General features: G+C 42.7%; 1 protein-coding gene across 1 annotated transcript; it reads left to right on the top strand.

Annotated features, from left to right (window-relative positions):
• Positions 1-230: 230 nt before the first annotated feature.
• Positions 231-2443, top strand: LOC112220667 (protein Wnt-8a-like). The gene is made up of 5 exons (XM_024382499.1): positions 231-260; positions 585-723; positions 1159-1284; positions 1389-1531; positions 1714-2443. The coding sequence occupies exons 1-5, from the start codon at positions 246-248 to the stop codon at positions 2269-2271; spliced, it is 981 nt and encodes a 326-aa protein (XP_024238267.1). The 5' UTR covers positions 231-245; the 3' UTR covers positions 2272-2443.
• The last annotated feature ends 19090 nt before the right edge of the window (positions 2444-21533 follow it).

Genomic DNA, 21533 nt, shown 5'->3' with positions numbered 1-21533 from the left:
CATTCCCAGATCTCTCCCTTAGTTTCGGAGGTAAAAACACTAACAATGGTCTTCTGTTCGTTCCTTTGGCTCCTGGTGCTTTTCCTTCTCCACAAAACTCTTCTTGGACATGCCTGGTAAGACCCCACTTCTAACACCATTTTATTTATAACGTTTTTAGCTTTCATTTAGCTAGTGTCTCGGTTTGAAAAGGTTGTTTCAGGCTAAATTTTCTTATTTCTTTCAGGGCCGTGAACAATTTTCTGATGACTGGACCCAAGGTAAGATTTGTATTCGAATTGTTTGCTTTATAAGTAACCTTAGGGAAAACAAGTGCTCCAAACTATTATGCAAAGATTCCCAAAAGGTACTCCTGGCATCATGAGTGCACGAAACATTGATGGTCTTTCAATAGGATCGTTTCAGTAGTGCGTAATGAGCCTACTTTAATAGCATTTTCATCACAATTTAACGGGTATTCAAAAGTATCAGGAAATTATTAACCTCATCCAAATGTCACTTGGATGATTATTTTTTATTTTTTTAGGATATTCAATAGTGGATTTAACATGCTCTCTCCCTCTCTGTATCCATGTGCCCCTCAGGCCTATCTGACGTATGCTAGTAGCGTGCAAGTGGGCGCGCAGAGCGGGATCCAGGAATGTAAACACCAGTTTGCTTGGGACAGGTGGAACTGCCCGGAGAGTGCGCTCCAACTGTCAACTCATAAAGGCCTTCGAAGCGGTACAGAGCTTTGATGCCCAATAAGTCAAATCTAATGCATAAAATGTCATGTATGCGAGTTGAGAAGCCCTAACGCCTTGATCACACCTACAGTGTTATTTCGTTTTGCTTCACCAGAAGTCCATTAATTTCCAATGGAAGGCTGCGTTTGCCTTGCAGCATTGCGTTGCAGAGACCGTTGCAGTGCGTTGTGTGTCGTGCATATGTTGGATAAATCGAATGTATGAGTAGATGGCTTGACAGAAATGGTAGCAGAAGGTGAATGTTGAGCTTTTGTTGCACACATATCCAGATTATGCAGAGTACCATTTTATACATAACGTTGTAGGTGTGTTCGAGGCTTTGGCTACATAATGCATAAAAATGAATTGATAATTACCTGACATTGTGAAATATTTGAATACATATTTATACGTTTGATGTCTGTTTCTGTAGCTACGAGCGAGACCTCATTCGTGCACGCGATCAGTGCAGCAGGTGTCATGTACACACTGACCCGCAACTGTAGTCTCGGGGACCTGGACAACTGCGGCTGTGACGGCTCGAGAAATGGTCAAATTGGTAACACACACACACAACACCGAGAGAGTAGACCTGAAGGTGATAATATTCTTGCATCCTGCTATGTGTGCCCATACATGTTTTTGCTTGTCTCCTGTCCACAGGGGGGCGTGGGTGGTTGTGGGGCGGCTGCAGTGATAACTTGGACTTTGGGGAAAGGATGTCAAAACAGTACGTGGACGCGCTTGAGACTGGCCAGGACTCACGGGCGGCTGTCAACCTTCATAACAACGAGGCCGGGAGACTGGTGAGTTATTTCGCTCCATGGAGAGCTATGGCGTTACGCATGGGTTGACCATGGTATTACGCATTGGTTAATCTTGTTATTACACATTATTTGGCCATGTTGTGACGCGTTGGTTGTGTGCTTCAATTCAATCACATTTGAGTTAATACCCACTATAACCCCATTTTCTGTCTGTTGATTAGGCGGTGAAAGCCACCATGAAGCGCATCTGCAGGTGCCACGGTATGTCTGAGAGTTGCTCCATTCAGACCTGCTGGATGCAGCTGTCTGACTTCAGAGACATCGGCAACTACCTCAAAATCAAACACGACCAGGCGCAGAAACTGGAAATGGACAAGAGGCGGATGAGGTCGGGGAACAGCGCCGACAACAGGGGCGCCATTGCGGACGCGTTCAGCAGCATCGCCCGAACGGAGCTCATTTACCTGGAGGAATCTCCGGACTACTGCAGTCAGAACGCCAGCCTGGGCCTTCACGGTACTGAGGGCAGGGAGTGCCTGCAGCAAGGCGAGGGCTTGAACCAGTGGGAGAAGAGGAGCTGCCGCCGACTGTGCCATGAGTGTGGCCTGAGGGTGGAGGAGAGGCGGACAGAGATAGTCAGCAGCTGTAACTGTAAGTTCCAATGGTGCTGCACGGTCAAGTGTGAGAACTGCTATCAAGTGATGGTCAAACACGTGTGTGCCAGAAGAGAGGGAGGCCACGGACACAACTACAGGAGGAGATACCGAGGACCTAAATGAATGAAAAGAGGGAGGCCTGTGGTTTTATTCTATGCAAACTATTATGATGGCAAATGTTAAATCATGAGTTTTTGTCTTATTTCAAATCTATCTTTATTCACAGACTGTCCTCCACGTGATTATGTGAAATGTTCTGCACTTCCCCCGTCACCCACCCACGTTTGTCTTATTGTAGGCCTATATGGATGTAAATTATATATTTATGTATGTGACTCATTGGAAATATTTAATAAACAAATATAAAATATACTTCGTTGTTTTTGCTTCAGTTATTATTTATGGGACTACATACAATTCTTCTGATGAATAAACAGTTAAGAAAATGTATTTATTTTTGCTCAATGACTGCATTTTATCCTTCTGTAAAACTAATTAGAACAAGACTAAAAACACTCAGTAAAATATTAGGTGAATAGGCAGGCAGTGGTGAATACACTAGAAGGGCATTGTTACCATGTAGCCGTTCACACCTCCACCAGGGCTCAGGTTCAGCGTTGATTTAACAGCGCTTTGATGTGGACGTTGTATCGACGGCATGTTTAAGGATCGGAATGAGGATCAAGCCTTTTGAAGGAAGCCTCCTTACCAGTGTGTTTATAGGTGTTTGCCATGGTAATCCGGGACACTGCTGTGACCGTGTACGTTGTCACACTTGAAAAGTTAATGCAACTGCATCACAATAAATCAAAGTGGAACGCTACATTGTGAAGACAAGACTATGGTCAGGAATGCATCTCAATGTAATTAATTGTAGCCTATTATGAAAGATGGCGAGCAGCATTTTGCGTAACCTAGCCACATGCTTGAAGTAATCGTCACTTAAAAGCTGCACTCCATCTTTTGGATAGATGCTACAATCTGGATGGTAGTTATCGGCAACATGCGTTTCAGGAACATTTCAATTGTACCTAAAAAAACAAACTGCATAGTAGTTTTGGAATTGTTAGCTAGATTACTTGTTGGTTATTACTGCATTGTCAGAACTAGAAGCACAAGCATTTCGCTACACTCGCATTAACATCTGTTAACCATGTGTATGTGACAAATACAATTTGATTTGATTTAAATTATTAGAAGGACATTGTTTTGATTGGCTATGAACATGCACCGACGACTATGATGCGCTCTATTTGTTGCAATGATTTTATGTGACACTAAAATACATTTAACGGTTTTCAGAGAGATCGAAAGAGAGCATGACCAGGAGAAACATAGCAGAATACTATTCCATTGTCTCTCTCCTCTCCCCTGTAGATCACTCATTCATTCTCTCAACCCTCCCCTATTTCTCCCTCTCTGCTGGACATGCCATAAACCTGCCACTGGGTCCCTGATCAGTGACTGATGGCAAGGATATTACCCCACCCAGGGGTCTGCCTCGGGGAGGAGAGGAGGACTGAGAGGGGGAGGTCTGGCTGGTGGGAGGCAGAGAGGGAGAGAGTGAATAAGACATCAAATACAGGAAACAGGCTGAATAAGACATCAAATACAGGAAACAGGATGAATAAGACATCAAATACAGGAAACAGGATGAATAAGACATCAAATACAGGAAACAGGCTGAATAAGACATCAAATACAGGACATCATTACAACACTGTATATAGACATAATATGACATTTGAAACATCTTTATTCTTTTGAAACTTTTGTGAGTGTAATGTTTACTGTACACTTTTTATTGTTTATTTCACTTTTGTTAATTACCTATTTCACTTGCTTTGGAAATGTAAACATATGTTTCCCATGCCAATAAAGCCCATTAAATTGAATTCAATTTGAATTGAGTGGGAAAGAGAAGGGGAGTGTGGTTGTGGAGAGGGAGGTATGGCTGTGGGAGGAGAAGAGAAGGAGGGGAGATATAGATCATGATATGGGAGGAGGCATGCTTTCAATAGTATATTTTACTGACTACCCCACTCAAGTAATGTGTTCCATTAAGACTCAATCAACCTATTAGGGACATATAACATGTCAATTAAGTAATTGTTGTAGGCCATGCCCTGTGTTTTGCACATCATGTGCAAGATTGTATCCTGTATTTTAAGCCTCATTCAGAAATAGGAATTACACCAAAAAATGTATTCTGGTGGTGCTGGACCATCTGACATCTCTGTGTGACATTAGTGACACAGCGGAGACCTGCTGAGGCCCTGGGGGTCAATCAACCAACACACTAACACTGTTCTCTAGAGGCTCAACCAACCAACACACTAACACTGTTCTCTAGAGGCTCAACCAACCAACACAATGTAACAATGTTCTCTAGAGGCCCTGGGGGTCAACCATCCAACACACTGTAACCTAGAGTCCCTGGGGGGTCAACCAACCAACCAACACACTGTAACACTGTTCTCTAGAGGCCCTGTGGGTCAACCATCCAACACACTGTAACCTAGAGCCCCTGGGGGGGTCAACCAACCAACACACCGTAACACTGTTCTCTAGAGGCCCTGTGGGTCAACCATCCAACACACTGTAACCTAGAGCCCCTGGGGGTCAACCAACCAACACACCGTAACACTGTTCTCTAGAGGCACCGGGGTCAAACTTCCAACACACTGTAACCTAGAGCCCCTGGGGGGGTCAACCAACCAACACACCGTAACACTGTTCTCTAGAGGCACCGGGGGTCAAACCTCCAACACACTGTTCTATAGAGTCCCTGAGAGTCAACCAACCAACACACTGTAACACTGTTCTCTAGAGGCACCGGGGGTCAAACCTCCAACACACTGTTCTAGAGTCCCTGAGAGTCAACCAACCAACACACTGTAACACTGTTCTCTATAGGCTAACTTAGGTTTCACATACTTTATTACCTATTCAGTTCACTTTTAGCCAGAGCTGGGCCCTGATTAAATGCAGTTCACAGTATAGGTAATACGGTGCCATTCAGCTGCAACCGTATGAAGGAATGTCTCAATATGGTGGAGCCTGGAGGCTGGGGGGCAGCCTTTGTTAAGACCCCCCAGGGGTATGTATTCATACCTAGACAGCCCTGCATGCCTGGGGGTTCACTGATCAGCCATCCCTCCTCTATCCCCTCCTCTCTCACCTTAGTGTGAGATACCAGACACAGCAGTGGGCTGCACGGTGGGCTGGCTATCTGTGCCATCACAACAGTCTGCAGGCCAGGTCCATGTAGCTAGAAATGCAGTACAATAGATATTCTAATTTAAATGCTATGATCCAAGTGGGATGCTCGGCCACCATATTGGAGTGTGAAGAATATAATATGGAGTTTAGAGCTACATTCATGTCATTTTATTTCTATGCGTTTGGTTTTCAAATTCAGGCAAATCAAATCAAACATGCTGAATAAGACATCAAATACAGGAAACAGGCTGAATAAGACATCAAATACAGAAAACAGGCTGAATAAGACATCAAATACAGGAAACAGGCTGAATAAGACATCAAATACAGGAAACAGGCTGAATAAGACATCAAATACAGGAAACAGGCTGAATAAAACATAATTTGAGCCATAGGCTGCGTTTAGACATTCAGCCCAATTCTGAACTTTTTCCCACTGATTGGTCCCACTAACCAATCATATCAGATCTTTTGACATCTTGTCTTTTTCAGAGCTCGTCCGATTGGTTAAAATATCAGAATTGGACTGTCTATTTAAACGCGTAGAGACTCAGGACACAATCACATGTCATCTAATAATCACTGTTGCTGGGCAGATATTCAACTCAACCTACTATATAGTAATGGAGGCGCAAACTGTCTTTCTGTCCCTAAACAATCTTACAAGAGGAGGGTCGAAAGAGAGACTAGCAACTGTGTTTGATGACACCTATTAGTCTGAAATGTAATGTTATATCTAAGCAGGCTGAGTTACTACACATAGCAGCCAGTCTGATGCAGAGGGAGAAGACCAATTATAATGGCCTTAGATCTGGTTTGCGACATATTGATATTACAGATGATCTTCTATAACACTTAAAATCACATGGGTAGTGATACATTTTTCCACTCATCATCACCTTCTAAGAATAGAGAAGTCTATAGGCGTACACAGTGAAGCAGACTAGCTCTAGGTTTGCATCCAAATCGCACCCTATTCACTATATAGTGCACTACTTTAGACCAGGGACGAGTGGGCCACTCCCTCTTCTCTTCTTTACATCCTCTGTGGCCTATAAGACTTACTCTTTTGACCGCCTGTGACAGGAAAGTTAGGGGTGACAAACTGAAGTTCACACTGCCTCCTCCGCTGAACTGACAGTTAAAGAGACACCAGGGAGCCCTGTAGAAACAGTAGCATCGTCAGTAAACTAATGCTAAGTATTTATCTGTCCACCAACAGTGGGGAGAACAAGTATTTGATACACTGACGATTTTGCAGGTTTTCCTACTTACAAAGCATGTAGAGGTCTGTAATTTTTATCATAGGTACACTTCAACTGTAAGAGACGGAATCTAAAACAAAAATCCAGAAAATCACATTGTATGATTTTTAAGTAATTCATTTGCATTTTATTGCTTGACATAAGTATTTGATACATCAGAATAGCAGAAGTTAATATTTGGTATAGAAACCTTTGTTTGCAATTACAGAGATCACATGTTTCCTGTAGTTCTTGACCAGGTTTGCACACACTGCAGCAGGGATTTTGGCCCACTCCTCCATACAGACCAGGCACCGCTACACCACTGCATAGGGCCGATGGAAAAACAGCAGTCACACACAGCATGATGTTAAAGGATAAGCAGTCCATAAACTAGGACATAATAAGCTAGTAGGTCCCAATCATAAGAATACAAAAACACAACCATTAAGCATTCCCCAATTGAAATGTACACCTATTACTTCCCATTGCAAAAAAAGCATTTCAAGTTTAGCACACAAATGAACCAAGTTTAAAGTGGAACTACAGCGTTTTAACTACTTTGCAGATATGAAATAAACAGACAATCATAATATCATTGAAAAATATAAAATTCCCAGTTTATGCTGGGAATGTCAATACAATCAAACTAGCAAGGGCAATGATTACAAGTCAGTTATAACGTGGCTAATAGGCTAGCATATCTATTTATGTAGCAAGCTAAAAACACGGAGCCTAACGTTAGCTAGATAGCTAGCTGCTAGGAGGATGTCATGTCATTGGAGGAGTGGGTGAGTGAATTACTTTTTTCCCTCATATCGTTTCTCGGTGGCTATACACAGCTAGAGACGCAGGTGTCATTTGGTTAGCTAGAAAGAACTTGAATGACTGTTATCCAGTTAGCATATCTCTTGCTTTCGCAAATTCACTCTGGCTATCTACTCCGATTTCAGAGCACTCTCGTCTGAGTGTGCTAGAGCGAAGAACAACTGATGAATTTACGAAAGAGCATCACCCACTAAATATGACCGTTGTCAGTCATTTTAGGCAAAAAAAGTAATAATTAGTCAAGATCGCTCTAGATAACATGTAAACAGCCTAACCAGCTCTGCTACGATGAGTAAAATGGTCAGAGTGAAGTGTTCTCTCATTTGTGTCTGGAAGTACACTACCTGTCAAAAGTTTTAGAACACCTACTCATTCAAGGGTTTTTCTTCATTTTTACTATTTTCTACATTGTAGAATAATAGTGAAGACATCAAAACTTTGAAATAACACATATGGAATCATGTAGTAACCAAAAAAAGTGTTAAACAAATCAAAATATATTTTAGATTTGAGATTCCTCAAATAGCCACCCTTTGCCCTGATGACAGCTTTGCACTCTCTTGAAATGTTCTCAACCAGCTTCACCTGGAATGCTTTTCCAACAGTCTTGAAGGAGTTCACACATATGCTGAGCACTTGTTGGCTGCTTTTCCTTTACTCTGCGGTCCGACTTATCCCAAACCATCTCAATTTGATTGAGGCCGGGGGATTGTGGAGGCCAGGTCATCTGATGCAGCACTCCATCACTCTCCTTCTTGGTAAAATAGCCCTTACATAGCCTGGGGGTGTGTTGGTTCATTGTCCTGTTGAAAAAAACAAATGATAGTCCCACTAAGCCCAAGCCAGATAGGATGGCGTATCGCTGCAGAATGCTGTGGTAGCTATCCTGGTTAAGTGTGCCTTGAATTCTAAATAAATCACAGACCGTGTCACTAGCAACAACAACAAAAAACACACCATAACACCTCCTCTCTATTCTTTATGGTGGGAAATACACATGTGGAGATCATCCGTTCAACCACACTGCGTCTCACAAAGACACAGCAGTTGGAAACAAAAATCTCCAATTTGAACTCCAGAACAAAGGCCAAATTTCCACCGGTCTAATGTCCATTGCTTGTGTTTCTTGGGCCAATCAAGTCTGTTCTTCTTATTGTTGTCCTTTAGTAGTGGTTTCTTTGCAGCAATTCAACAATGAAGGCCTGATTCACACAGTCTCCTCTGAACAGTTGATGTTCAGATGTGTCTGATACTTTAACTCTGAAGCATTTATTTGGGCTGCAATTTCTGAGGCTGGTAACTCTAATAAATGTATCCTCTGCAGCAGAGGTAACTCTGGGTCTTCCATTCCTGTGGTAGTCCTCATGAGAGCCAGTTTCATCATAGCGCTTGATGGTTTTTGCGACTGCACTTGAAGAAACTTTAAAAGTTCTTGAAATGTTCCGTATTGACTGACCTTCATGTCTTAAAGTAATGATGGACTGTCGTTTCTCTTTGCTATTTTAGCTGTTCTTGCCATAATATGGATTTGGTCTTTTACCAAATAAGGCTATATTCTGTATAACCCCCCTACCTTGTCACCACACAACTGATTGGATCAAATGCATTAAGAAGGAAAGAAATTCCACAAATTAACTTTGAAGAAGGCACAACTGTTAATTGAAATGCATTTCAGGTGACTACCTCGTGAAGCTGGTTGAGAAATGCCAAGTGTGCAAAGCTGTCATCAATCGTAAAGGTTGGCTATTTGAATAATCTCAAATACACTTTTTTGGTTACTACATGATTCCATATGTATTATTTCATAGTTTTGATGTCTTCACCATTATTCTACAATGTAGAAAATAGTAATAATAAAGAACAACCCTTGAATGAGTAGGTGTTCTAAAACTTTTGACTGGTAGTGTAGCTAGCTAGCAAACTAGCCAACTTAAGCCAGTTAGTTTGGGTGCTTGGTTGGGACAAGCATGCATTGTCAGGCAAGCTGCAGAAGGACGAGAAGGCTACCGTTCCCCATCTTTCATCAGTGCAATTTTGACAGCCAACTAACTGAAAAAGTTTGATAGGGTTTATCTAATGTTCCTTCGTTAGATTTGAGCTCATCTTACTCTGGCTAGCATTAGTTGTTGATCTTGTTGTTGTTGATGTGCATAACTGAGAGTGAGAGACTACCTTTTCTTGGTTGTTTGATCAATAGGACTTTAAAGTTCTATTGAGGATTCCTGTGGTGTTTACATATAGTACAGTGGGGCAAAAAAGTATTTAGTCAGCCACCAATTGTGCAAGTTCTCCCACTTAAAAAGATGAGAGGCCTGTAATTTTCATCATAGGTACACTTCAACTATGACAGACAAAATGAGAAAAAGAATCCAGAAAATCACATTGTAGGATTTTTAATGAATTTATTTGCAAATTATGGTGGAAAATAAGTATTTGGTCAATAACAAAAGTTTAGCTCAATACTTTGTTATATACCCTTTGTTGGCAATGACAGAGGTCAAATGTTTTCTGTAAGTCTTCACAAGGTTTTCACACACTGTTGCTGGTATTTTGGCCCATTCCTCCATGCAGATCTCCTCGAGAGCAGTGATGTTTTGGGGGCTGTTGCTGGGCAACACAGACTTTCAACTCCCTCCAAATATTTTCTATGGGGTTGAGTTCTGGAGACTGGCTAGGCCACTCCAGGACCTTGAAATGCTTCTTACGAAGCCACTCCTTCGTTGCCCGGGCGGTGTGTTTGGGATCATTGTCATGCTGAAAGACCCAGCCACGTATCATCTTAAATGCCCTTGCTGATGGAAGGAGGTTTTCACTCAAAATCTCACGATACATGGCCCCATTCATTCTTTCCTTTACACGGATCAGTCGTCGTGGTCCCTTTGCAGAAAAACAGCCCCAAAGCATGATGTTTCCACCCCCATGCTTCACAGTAGGTATGGTGTTCTTTGGATGCAACTCAGCATTCTTTGTCCTCCAAACACGACGAGTTGAGTTTTTACCAAAAAGTTATATATTGGTTTCATCTGACCATATGACATTCTCACAATCTTCTTCTGGATCATCCAAATGCTCTCTATCAAACTTCAGACGGGCCTGGACATGTACTGGCTTAAGCAGGGGGACACGTCTGGCACTGCAGGATTTGAGTCCCTGGCGGCGTAGTGTTACTGATGGTAGGCTTTGTTACTTTGGTCCCAGCTCTCTGCAGGTCATTCACTAGGTCCGCCCATGTGGTTCTGGGATTTTTGCTCACCGTTCTTGTGATCATTTTGACCCCACGGGGTGAGATCTTGCGTGGAGCCCCAGATCGAGGGAGATTATCAGTGGTCTTGTATGTCTTCCATTTCCTAATAATTGCTCCCACAGTTGATTTCTTCAAACCAAGCTGCTTACCTATTGCAGATTCAGTCTTCCCAGCCTGGTGCAGGTCTACAACTTTGTTTCTGGTGTCCTTTGACAGCTCTTTGGTCTTGGCCATAGTGGAGTTTGGAGTGTGACTGTTTGAGGTTGTGGACAGGTGTCTTTTATACTGATAACAAGTTCAAACAGGTGCCATTAATACAGGTAACGAGTTGAGGACAGAGGAGCCTCTTAAAGAAGAAGTTACAGGTCTGTGAGAGCCAGAAATCTTGCTTGTTTGTAGGTGACCAAATACTTATTTTCCACCATAATTTGCAAATAAATTAATTAAAAATCCTACAATGTGATTTTCTGGATTTTTTTCCTTCTCATTCTGTCTGTCATAGTTGAAGTGTACCTATGATGAAAATTACAGGCCTCTCTCTTCTTTTTAAGTGCGGCAACTTGCACAATTGGTGGCTGACTAAATACTTTTTTGCTCCACTGTATTTGCAGAAATTAATTTGGTAATATTTTGTTGCTTTTGGTGAATGCGTTCTAATGATATAAAGTCGGGCTGTTGTAACTGCCTGTAAACGCACAGTACAGTTCAAAGTGAATGATGGCAGACTCGTGTGGCAAATGGCTTGTTTGTATAAAGGCCTACTGTAGCTCTGATTGGCTAAAGCGCACCGGTCTGTGTAGACTCCGGTCCTTGACAAGACAGATGTTCTTATTCGGTTGTAGTTACGGCAGTGTCTTAATTGTCCAAACACACGGTTGCTTTCCAACCCTATATTACTATAGAAGTTTCACAAATGGCCTTAGTTTACATCATTCCCAAACATTCTATTCATTTATGAAAACGTGAAAAGGACCATATCTACAGTGGTCGCTTGTCAGAAACTGTTTTAAAAAGTGTCATTCTTCCTGGGGGTGTATATGAACAGATTTGAACAATATTTCATGTTGCTAAAATGCTTTCAGTTCCTTTAAAATGCAAAAATGTGTCACACACAAGTTAGTTATTTGATAAAAGATGGCTAACAACAGCAAACGCGCTCCAATAAATAACACAGTTCCACTCACCAGATGATGATAGTTTGAAAGTTAAGTTATTCTTGAAAAGGGAGAAGCTAACAAATTAGCAACAACATCTTCTTTGATAACACCTGCTGCAGCTGCTGCAAACTAGCCGACAACAAAAGCTAGCTAGCTAGACCGTGGGAAAATTACTGCTCGCTATTGCGCAGTGACCTGTTGGCCTTCAATAAGGCAGAAGTTTCTATACATTTTTGTAAAAACAACGGTCCCACCCATGAAGTCAAAATGTGATTGCTTGATTCCTCTGTCACTCCAAATTTTGCACTAATAGAGTTGAATAGCAGATGCCTTTATCTAGCTTCTGATGGCCTAGCTAACTAGATTTATCTCCAGAGATCAGCAGTGTTAACTCTTTACTTTCCAACAAAAACTGAGATTAAATCAGAACATCTGTTACGCCCTGATCTGTTTCACCTGTCTTTTTGATTGTCTCCACCCACCTCCAGGTGTCACCTGTTTTCCTCAGTAGTCCCTGGGTATCTATACCTGTGTTCCCTGTTTGTCCGTTGCCAGTTCGTCTTGTCTGTCAAGTCAACCAGCGTGTTATTCCGTGCTGCTGCTTTTTCCTTTTCTCTGTTTTTGCTAGTCCTCTCGGTTTTGACCCTTGCCTGCCTGACCTGACATTGAGCCTGCCTGACCTGACCTGACCTCGAGCCTGCCTGCCACTCTGTACCTCCTGGACTCTGACCTTGTTTATGATCTTTTGCCTGTCCACGACCATTCTCTTACCTGCCCCTTGGATTATAATAAATATCAGAGACTCGAACCATCTGACTCCCATGTCTGCATCTGGGTCTCACCCTGTGTCCTTATAACATAATTGAAAATAATATTATTATTATTATTATTACAACATATTATTATAATCATTACAGTGTAAATCCTTAGCGTATTTTACAAATCTGAAGTTGTAGAAGGCCCATTGTTCCTCTCTGTGTTAGTAATGATTTGTAGAGTGGCTCTATTTTTCCTCAACATGCATTTTGTCACTATTCTGAATGTCTAAAGAATCCATATGTTGTTATGAAATATGAACACAGAAATACTGGACGTTTTCAACTCTTACTATGTGTTGATTTGACAAAATTCCAATCATAGACTTGAATTGGACTCACATTTTTATGGTCTTGACTCGATCTCAGACCCCTTGTCCCCCTCCCAGTCTCGATCTTGACTCGGCCCCCCCCGTCTTGATCTTGACTCGGTCCACCCCGGTCTTGGTCTTGACTTAGACTCGATGTTCTCCAGTCTCGGTCTTGACTCGGTCCCCCGTCTTGGTCTTGACTCGGTCCTCCCCGTCTTGGTCTTGACTAGGTCCCTCCCAGTCTTGGTCTTGACTCGGTCCCCCCCGGTCTTGGTCTTGACTCAGACTCGATGTTCTCCAGTCTTGGTCTTGAATCGGTCTCAAACATAACACTGGTGTGTGAGTGTGCATTGGTGTGAGGGGTTGTGCTGGTGTTGAGAATGTGTGTGTGTGTATTTGTGGGTGCGTGAGGGTTCGTTGGTTTTGTATGTAGGTGTGTGTATGTGCAGTTGCTCTTGCTCTTGCTTTCATTAATATATTTTTTCTGTGATAAAAATAAGATGGTCAATTACATTTATTTAATGATCTATGCTGTAACTCTAACATTACAGAAGAGAGCGATATTCAAGTCCAAAGTCAAAACTATTTGAATTCATATTCAGATAAAGTAACAATTGTGAAGCAACTCTGGTCCCTTAAATAAGTCTACCACACAAAAACCTCCTTGAAAGTATTTTAATGAGACCATTTAATCGGTCCGTCACAGAGGGTGGAAATTATAGTCACCCACATATAAATACCGTTGGTTTGGACATGGTCACGTGTGCGTGTAAAGGACGTCGCGCTGCTTGCTTAGCGAGTACCACTTCAACCCATACCTGGTGCGAACTCAGGACCTCTGCCTCGCAAACACACGTGACCATCCTCCCTCAAGAGTCTTAGCCGATCGCGACACCTCAAACGCTAGCTAAGGAGGTGACGCAAGCGGGACACTTCAGGCTGAGGAGTACGTGTCACACATGCCCATGGGATGTGCTTCGCTGCGTGCGTGTACTGTATCAGTCAGTGGTTTATAATAACCGTGATGTGGTGTGTCTGATGCTGGAGTAAGTGTAGCCATGAAAAAGCTGTTGAATCTTCTTATGAAAAGGCAGAGAAAGAAAAAAGCATGATTTAAATGTTCTTTAAGTAGGCAAGTTTGTTAAGAACAAATTCTTATTTACAATGATGGCCTAGGAACAGTGGGTTAACTGCCTTGTTCAGGAGCAGTATCACAAACTTTGACCTTGTCAGCTCAGGGATTCAATCCAGCAACCTTTCAGTTACTGGCCCAAGGCCCTAACCACTAGGCTACCTGCCACCCCAAAATGATGGATCTCTATATATAGCACATCTCTCTAAATTTGACATGACATTGGTACCAAGCCACACATTCACTATGAGGGTGTAGGACTGCTCAGAAGAGCCTTGGAACTGTCCCTCACCAGAAACACTCCATCCTGAAACACACACAGCTACATTGATACACACTGTGTGTGTGTTAGTGAGGCCCACCAGGGGAGGGGATTCCTGACCTTGTTAACCCATCTGAGAGATGCTTCAGCCTGGCCTCTGGTCACTAGTCCTCCATACCACCCAGGGTCCCATGAGTGGGGAACAATAACCGACCAAAATTGTTGGAATGCAAAATAAGAAAGAAAAAAACCCCATTGTATCTAGAATCTAGATCCACCAACACTCTAGACCGCACACACCGGTCATTACACCTGTTTTTGAATGCTTTTCAATTCATAGGCACTCTATCTATGGGTTTTTTATGCCTGGTTGTGCTTGGTCGGTTTTGTTGTGTTTTGTTTGTGGACCCTAAAAGAATGCAGCCATGGCCCAAATGTTTGCATACTGCAACAGAGCCATCTAGTGGCCAGTGACGCTAATTACATGCAGTTTATCAATTCTCATCATTAAAACTTTGTGTGTTTTTTTCATAAAGGCTCTGCTGATGTAACTACTGATATACTGTAAAAACAGTGTTTGATTGATTTATTCGCTCACCTTCCAAGTGCCTGTTTTTGTGTTGGGGACATTTGAAGGAGGGTGAGAAGGAGGAGTAGGAGGTTTACTGGACCTGGATCTGTTGGTAGAGAAAATATTCTAGTACAATCTGTTAGGACTATTGGCTTGATCTTCATCTCAATTATTCTCCTCTAATTCTCACTCTGAATTTACTGAGCGAACTTGAACCGGTAAAAACACAATTCCTTTCATTGTTGTCATCAAGACTGTCTTTCAATAGTAAAACTGAGAAGGGGAAGGAGCACCTTTAGACTGTTGAGGTACAGCCAAGGGGTTAATGGGAATGGAGAGGTCAAGGTTAGGTTACCCGTTAGAATAGTCTGGTGGCTTTGGGGCCTTTAGTGGCTTCACTATGGCGGGCTGGGGAGAGCTGAATGGACTGTCCTCTCCTGGACACCGTGGGTAGTCACCAAACAGACAAGAAAGATAGAAGTTAGGCAACACATTGCATTCTCAACCTACTAGTCAATAGTATCCATAATGGTGGCTATCTGTTCCTACCGAAGCTGACTTTTCTTTGTCTTTGCCAGGCAACTACAGTATATAGCATAATGGGTCTCCACACACTGACAATGCCTTTCTAATTGCCCCTTGGGTATTAATATTGAATTGAAAAGACTTGACCTGAATAAACAGACTAGGAAACTAAATTAACAGGGCAACAGACAGTTGACAGATCGTAACTTGTAGGAGATGTTAAGGTGATGGTGAGGAGGTTGTTTCTTGGAGGGAGCAGACTGTCCAGGCTTCTTGCTTCGGTCAATCAGGGGGACAGAAGGGGCTGGGGGATAAGCATTTAAAGATGTTGCAGAGGTATGATCTGATAGGTTGTTTTAACTAAGGTACCATTGAATTAGATTAGGCCCATGTCCGTCCGTTCTAGTCATTTTAATTATATAGTTTTACCTACCTTAGTTGAATGCTACCTCATAGAATGCACTGATTGTCCCAGTATGTAGGAGTGTCTGCTAAATGACTAAAATGTAATCTGTCCTGATTTTCTGTTCTAATTTTACATCGGTGAGCTTGATCTACCGCTAAACCAGGGTTTCCCAAACTCAGGCCTGGGGCCCCCCCCCTGGGTGCACATTTTGGTTTTTCCTACACAGCTGATTCACATAACCAACTCATCATCAAGCTTTGATTATTTAATCAGCTGTGTAGTGCTAGGGTAAAACCAGCAAGAGAGAGTGACAGAGAGAGGGAGAGAGTTGGAAGCTAAATTAACAACGATTGATTTCAGAAAGAAAGGAGGGTAAGAGATGGATGGATTGTAACATGAAAGAAACGGTAGGGGTCTGATGCCACTAGATGGCACTGTTGCAGTATGCAAACATTTGGGCCATGGTTTCATTCTTCTTTTAGGGTCCACACACAAAACACTACAAAACCGACCAAGCACAACCAGGCACAACTGGTCTAGAGTGTTGGTGGATCTAGATTCTAGATACACTGTTTTTTTTCTATTTTGCATTCTAACAATTTTGGTCGGTTGCTGTTCCCCATGGACATTGGGTGGTATGGAAGACTAGTGACCAGAGGCCAGGCTGAAGCATCTCTCAGATGGGTTAACAAGGTCAGGAATCCCCTCCCCTGGTGGGCCTCACTAACACACACACAGTGTGTATCAATGTAGCTGTGTGTGTTTCAGGGTGGAGTGTTTCTGGTGTGGGTCAGTTCCAAGGCTCTTCTGAGCAATCCTACACCCTCATAGTGCTGAACCAAGGCAAGGTCTACAACATTCAGATACGTCACCAAGGCAACACATAACACCTGGGCACTGGCCTCATGGGTAGCGAGGTAAACAAACAGCCTCCTCTCTGCTCCATCAATGGAACCTCTCACAAAAAAAGAAGTCTACTTCTTTTTTTCAATTATTATTGAACAGATAGTGAGAGAGAATGACAGTGGGAAAAGATAGAGGTCATGTCAAAAGTGACTAGGCCGGATGAAATACTTTGCCAACACTGTGTTTCGGTGTCATCACCACTAGACCAGCCAGGGGAATTCAAGGGTTTTCAGCTTAGCATGCAAAGGCAATTAAAAATTGGTCATCTAGTTAGCAGGCGCTTTTGTCTAAAGCAGGTTACAGTTTACAAACAGATCAGGGACTCGGGCTGTAGGGTTTATTGGCTGTGCACAGATAAACACCCATTTGTTGACTTATGCCTTAATGGCTCAGTGTAGTCAAAAACAAGATGTCCCTGTGTTTTATATACATTTCCACAATATGATATAGGAACAATATGTAGAAATTGTGAAAATGATGCCCTTTTAGTGTACGAGCTGTTTGAAAAGGCCACCTGAAATTTCAGCCTGTTTTTGTGGGATGGAGTTTTGGCTTGCCTGGTGACATCACCATTAGCATTTTGGTCTTAATTTAAGGTTAGGGTTAGGCATTAGGGTTAGCAGTGTGGTTAGGGTTGAGGCTAGGGTTAGGTTTAACATCCAATTTTATGATTTTGTGGTTGTGCCAGCTAGTGAACACTCTGCAGAGTTCTTAACAATAAATGCCAACCTGCTAACACAAACAAACCAATGACTATTTCAAATCTATGCTGCTGCTGTGTTGCTGATGCAGAGTTTCCCAGGAGTGAAGGAGATGATAGACCACTACACCCACCACTCTGACCAGAACCAGCAGTGCAGGAGACACAGTGTGTGTGTGTGTGTGTTCTCAATGACTTACCTTGTTAAATAACGGACAAACAAATAAAAAAGGTGTACAAGGGAAGAGATATCTGAAATAATGAAGCTGGTAGGGAGAAGAGAAGGAACCAGATTTGTATTAGGTGACCAAATAATCAAATCAAATGTTATTGGTCACATACACATGGTTAGAAGATGTTATTGGTCGCATACACATGGTTAGCAGATGTTATTGGTCACATACACATGGTTAGCAGATGTTATTGTGAGTGTAGCGAAATGCTTGTGCTTCTAGTTCTGACAGTGCAGCAATATCTACAGTGCCATGCGAAAGTATTCGGCCCCCTTGAACTTTGCGACCTTTTGCCACATTTCAGGCTTCAAACATAAAGATATAAAACTGTATTTTTTTGTGAAGAATCAACAACAAGTGGGACACAATCATGAAGTGGAACGACATTTATTGGATATTTCAAACTTTTTTAACAAATCAAAAACTGAAAAATTGGGCGTGCAAAATTATTCAGCCCCCTTAAGTTAATACTTTGTAGCGCCACCTTTTGCTGCGATTACAGCTGTAAGTCGCTTGGGGTATGTCTCTATCAGTTTTGCACATCGAGAGACTGACATTTTTTCCCATTCCTCCTTGCAAAACAGCTCGAGCTCAGTGAGCTGTTTTATATCTTTATGTTTGAAGCCTGAAATGTGGCAAAAGGTCGCAAAGTTCAAGGGGGCCGAATACTTTCGCAAGGCACTGTAACAATTCTACAACAACTACCTAATACACACAAATCTAAGTAAAGAAATGGAATAAGAATACACATATGTATGAGCAATGACTGAGTGGCATAGGCAAGATGCAATAGATGGTATAAAATACAGTATATACATTTGAGATGAGTAATGCAAGATATGTAAACATTATTAAAGTGGGTGGAGCAGTTGCCGTACCAAGGGTGATACAGCCCGACAAGATGCTCTCAATTGTGCATCTGTAAAAGTTTGTGAGAGTTTTAGGTGACAAGGCAAATTTCTTCAGCCTCCTGAGGTTGAAGAGGCGCTGTTGCGTCTTCTTGACCACACTGTCTATGTGAGTGGACCATTTCAGTTTTGTCTGAAAACTTGCACGCACCCTTGTGGGGCCCCAGTGTTGCGGATCAGCGAAGTGGAGATGATGTTTCCCACATTCACCACCTGGGGGCGGCCCGTCAGGAAGTCCAGGACCTGATTTCACAGGGTGGCGTTGAGACCTAGGGCCTCAAGCTTAATGATGAGCTTGGAGGGTACTATGGTGTTGAATGCTGAGCTGTAGTCAATGAACAGCATTCTTACATAGATATTCCTCTTGTCAAGATGGGATAGGGCAGTGTGCAGTGTGATGGTGATTGCATCGTCTGTGGACCTATTGGGGCAGTATGCAAATTGAAGTGGGTCTAGGGTGTCAGGTAAGGTGGAGGTGATATGATCCTTGACTAGTCTCTCAAAGCACTTCATGATGACAGAAGTGAGTTCTACAGGGCGGTAGTCATTTAGTCCAGTTATCTTTGCCTTCTTGGGTACAGGAACAATTGTGGCCATATTGAAGCATGTGGGGACAGCAGACTGAGATAGGGAGAGATTGAATATGTCCATAAACACAACAGCCAGCTGGTCTGTGCATGCTCTGAGGGCGCGGCTAGGGATGCCGTCTGGGCCGGCAGTCTTGCGAGGGTTAACACGTTTAAATGTCTTACTCACGTCGGCCACAGAGAAGGAGAGCCCACAGTCCTTGGTAGAGGGCCGCGTCGGTGGCCCTGTATTATCCTCAAAGCAGGCAAAGAAGGTGTTTAGTTTGTCTGGCAGCAAGACGGTGTCTGTGACGTGGCTGGTTTTATTTTTGTAGTCCGTGATTGTCTGTAGACCCTGCCTCATACGTCTCATGTCTGAGCCGTTGAATTGCAATTTCACATAGTCTCTATACTGACATTTCACTTGTTTGATTGCCTTGCAGAGGGAATAACTACACTGTTTGTATTCGGCCATATTCCCAGTCACATTTCCATGGTTAAATGCGGTTGTTTGCGCTTTCAGTTTTGTGCGAATGCCGCCATCTATCCACGGTTTCTGGTTAGGGTAGGTTTTAATGGTCACAGTGGTTACAACATCCAGTGGTTACAACATCTCCCAAGCACTTCCTTATAAACTCACTCACCGAATCAGCATATAAATCGATATTATTCTCTGAGGCTAACCAGAACATGTCCCAGTCTGCGTGATCAAAACAACCTTGAAGCGTGGATTCTGATTGTTCAGACCATCGTTGAATAGTCCTTATCTCGGGCAAAATGGAGTCATGGTCAGATTTGCCAAAAGGAGGGCGGGGGAGGGCCATGTATGCATCCTGGAAGTTAGTGTAGCAGTGATCCAGTGTTTTGCGAGCGTGAGTATTACAATCAACATGCTGATAGAATATAGGTAGCCTTGTTCTCAAATTTGCTTTGTTAAAATCCCCAGCTACAATAAATGCAGCATCGGGATATATGGTTTCTAATTTGCATAAAGTCCAGTGAAGTTCCTTGAGGGCCGTCATGGTATCGGCTTGAGGGGGATATACACGGCTGTGACAATAACCGACGAGAATTCTCTTGGGAGAAAATGCAGTCGCATTTGATTGTGAGGAATTCTAGGTCAGGTGAACAAAAGGACTTGAGTTCCTTTATGTTGTTACAATTACACCATGAGTTGTTAATCATGAAACACACACCCCTGCCCTTCTTCTTCCTGGAGAGATGTTTATTTCCGTTGGCGCGACACGAATCCCGGTGGCTGTACCGACTCCGACAGCATATCCTGAGAGAGCCATGTTTCCGTGAAACAGAGTATGTTACAATCCCTGATGTCTCTCTGGAAAGCAGCCCTTGCCCTAATTTCGTCTACCTTGTTGTCTAGAGACTGGACATTGGCAAGTAATATACTCGGAAGCAGTGGGTGATGTGCGCGCCTCCAATGTCTGACCAGAAGGCCGCTCCATCTTCCTCTTCTGAGGTGACGTTGTTTTGGGTGAGCCTCTGGAATCAGTTCAAATGCCCTGAGTGGTTCGGACAAAGGATCCACTTCGGGAAAGTCATATTCCTGGTCGTAGTGCTGGTAAATTGATGTCGCTCTGATATCCAAAAGTTCTCCCCGGCTGTATGTAATAACACTTAAGGTTTTCTGGGCTAACAATGTAAGAAATAATACATTAAAAAAAACAAAATACTGCAAAGTTTCCTGAGGACTAGAAGCGAGGCGGCCTCTCTGTTGGCGCCATCTTAAGCCAATTCACCATGGAGGGTTTATTTTCATGTTATGAGGTTAACGTTATGAAGCTGCATGTTGTAAGTTAAATGTAGTGTTGTACATATTATACTGGTCGTTATTTTCATGTTATAATGTTAAATGTTATGAAGTTGCGTGTTGTAAGCTAAATGTAGTGAAGTTGTATATACGGATCTTCATCTGTCATTTTTAGGTTGTAATCATTATTAACCTGAGAGAAAAATTGGTTTATTACAAGTGTGAATATGTGGACAATTGATGGTCCCTGTCCAGTTCTTTTGGCTCCATGCTTTCAACACACACACACACACACACACACACACACACACACACACACACACACACACACACACACACACACACACACATCTTCTCCCACACACACACACACACACACACACACACACACACACACACACACACACACATACATTCCTCATCTTCTCCCTCACTCCTCAGCATGAGGTCATGTTTGACCAGGTCACCCACCCCCTGTTCCACTCTATTCAGAGAGGCCATCTTGACTGGGTGGCTGAAGTCACACGATCACGTCACACCATCTCAGCTGTGCCCACACTGAACAGAAGAAAATATATATATTTTTT

The sequence above is a fragment of the Oncorhynchus tshawytscha genome, linkage group LG21, assembly GCF_018296145.1.
Source record: "Oncorhynchus tshawytscha isolate Ot180627B linkage group LG21, Otsh_v2.0, whole genome shotgun sequence".
Taxonomy (NCBI): Eukaryota; Metazoa; Chordata; class Actinopteri; order Salmoniformes; family Salmonidae; genus Oncorhynchus; species Oncorhynchus tshawytscha.
The sequence above is the reverse complement of the archived record's forward strand: the minus strand, read 5'-3'. Positions and strand labels throughout refer to the sequence as shown.

Coding starts and splice junctions, on each gene's coding strand:
- LOC112220667 (XM_024382499.1), top strand. Junction 724..1,158: donor TCATAAAGGCCTTCGAAGCG/GTACAGAGCTTT, acceptor CTGTTTCTGTAG/CTACGAGCGAGACCTCATTC. Junction 1,532..1,713: donor ACAACGAGGCCGGGAGACTG/GTGAGTTATTTC, acceptor TCTGTTGATTAG/GCGGTGAAAGCCACCATGAA.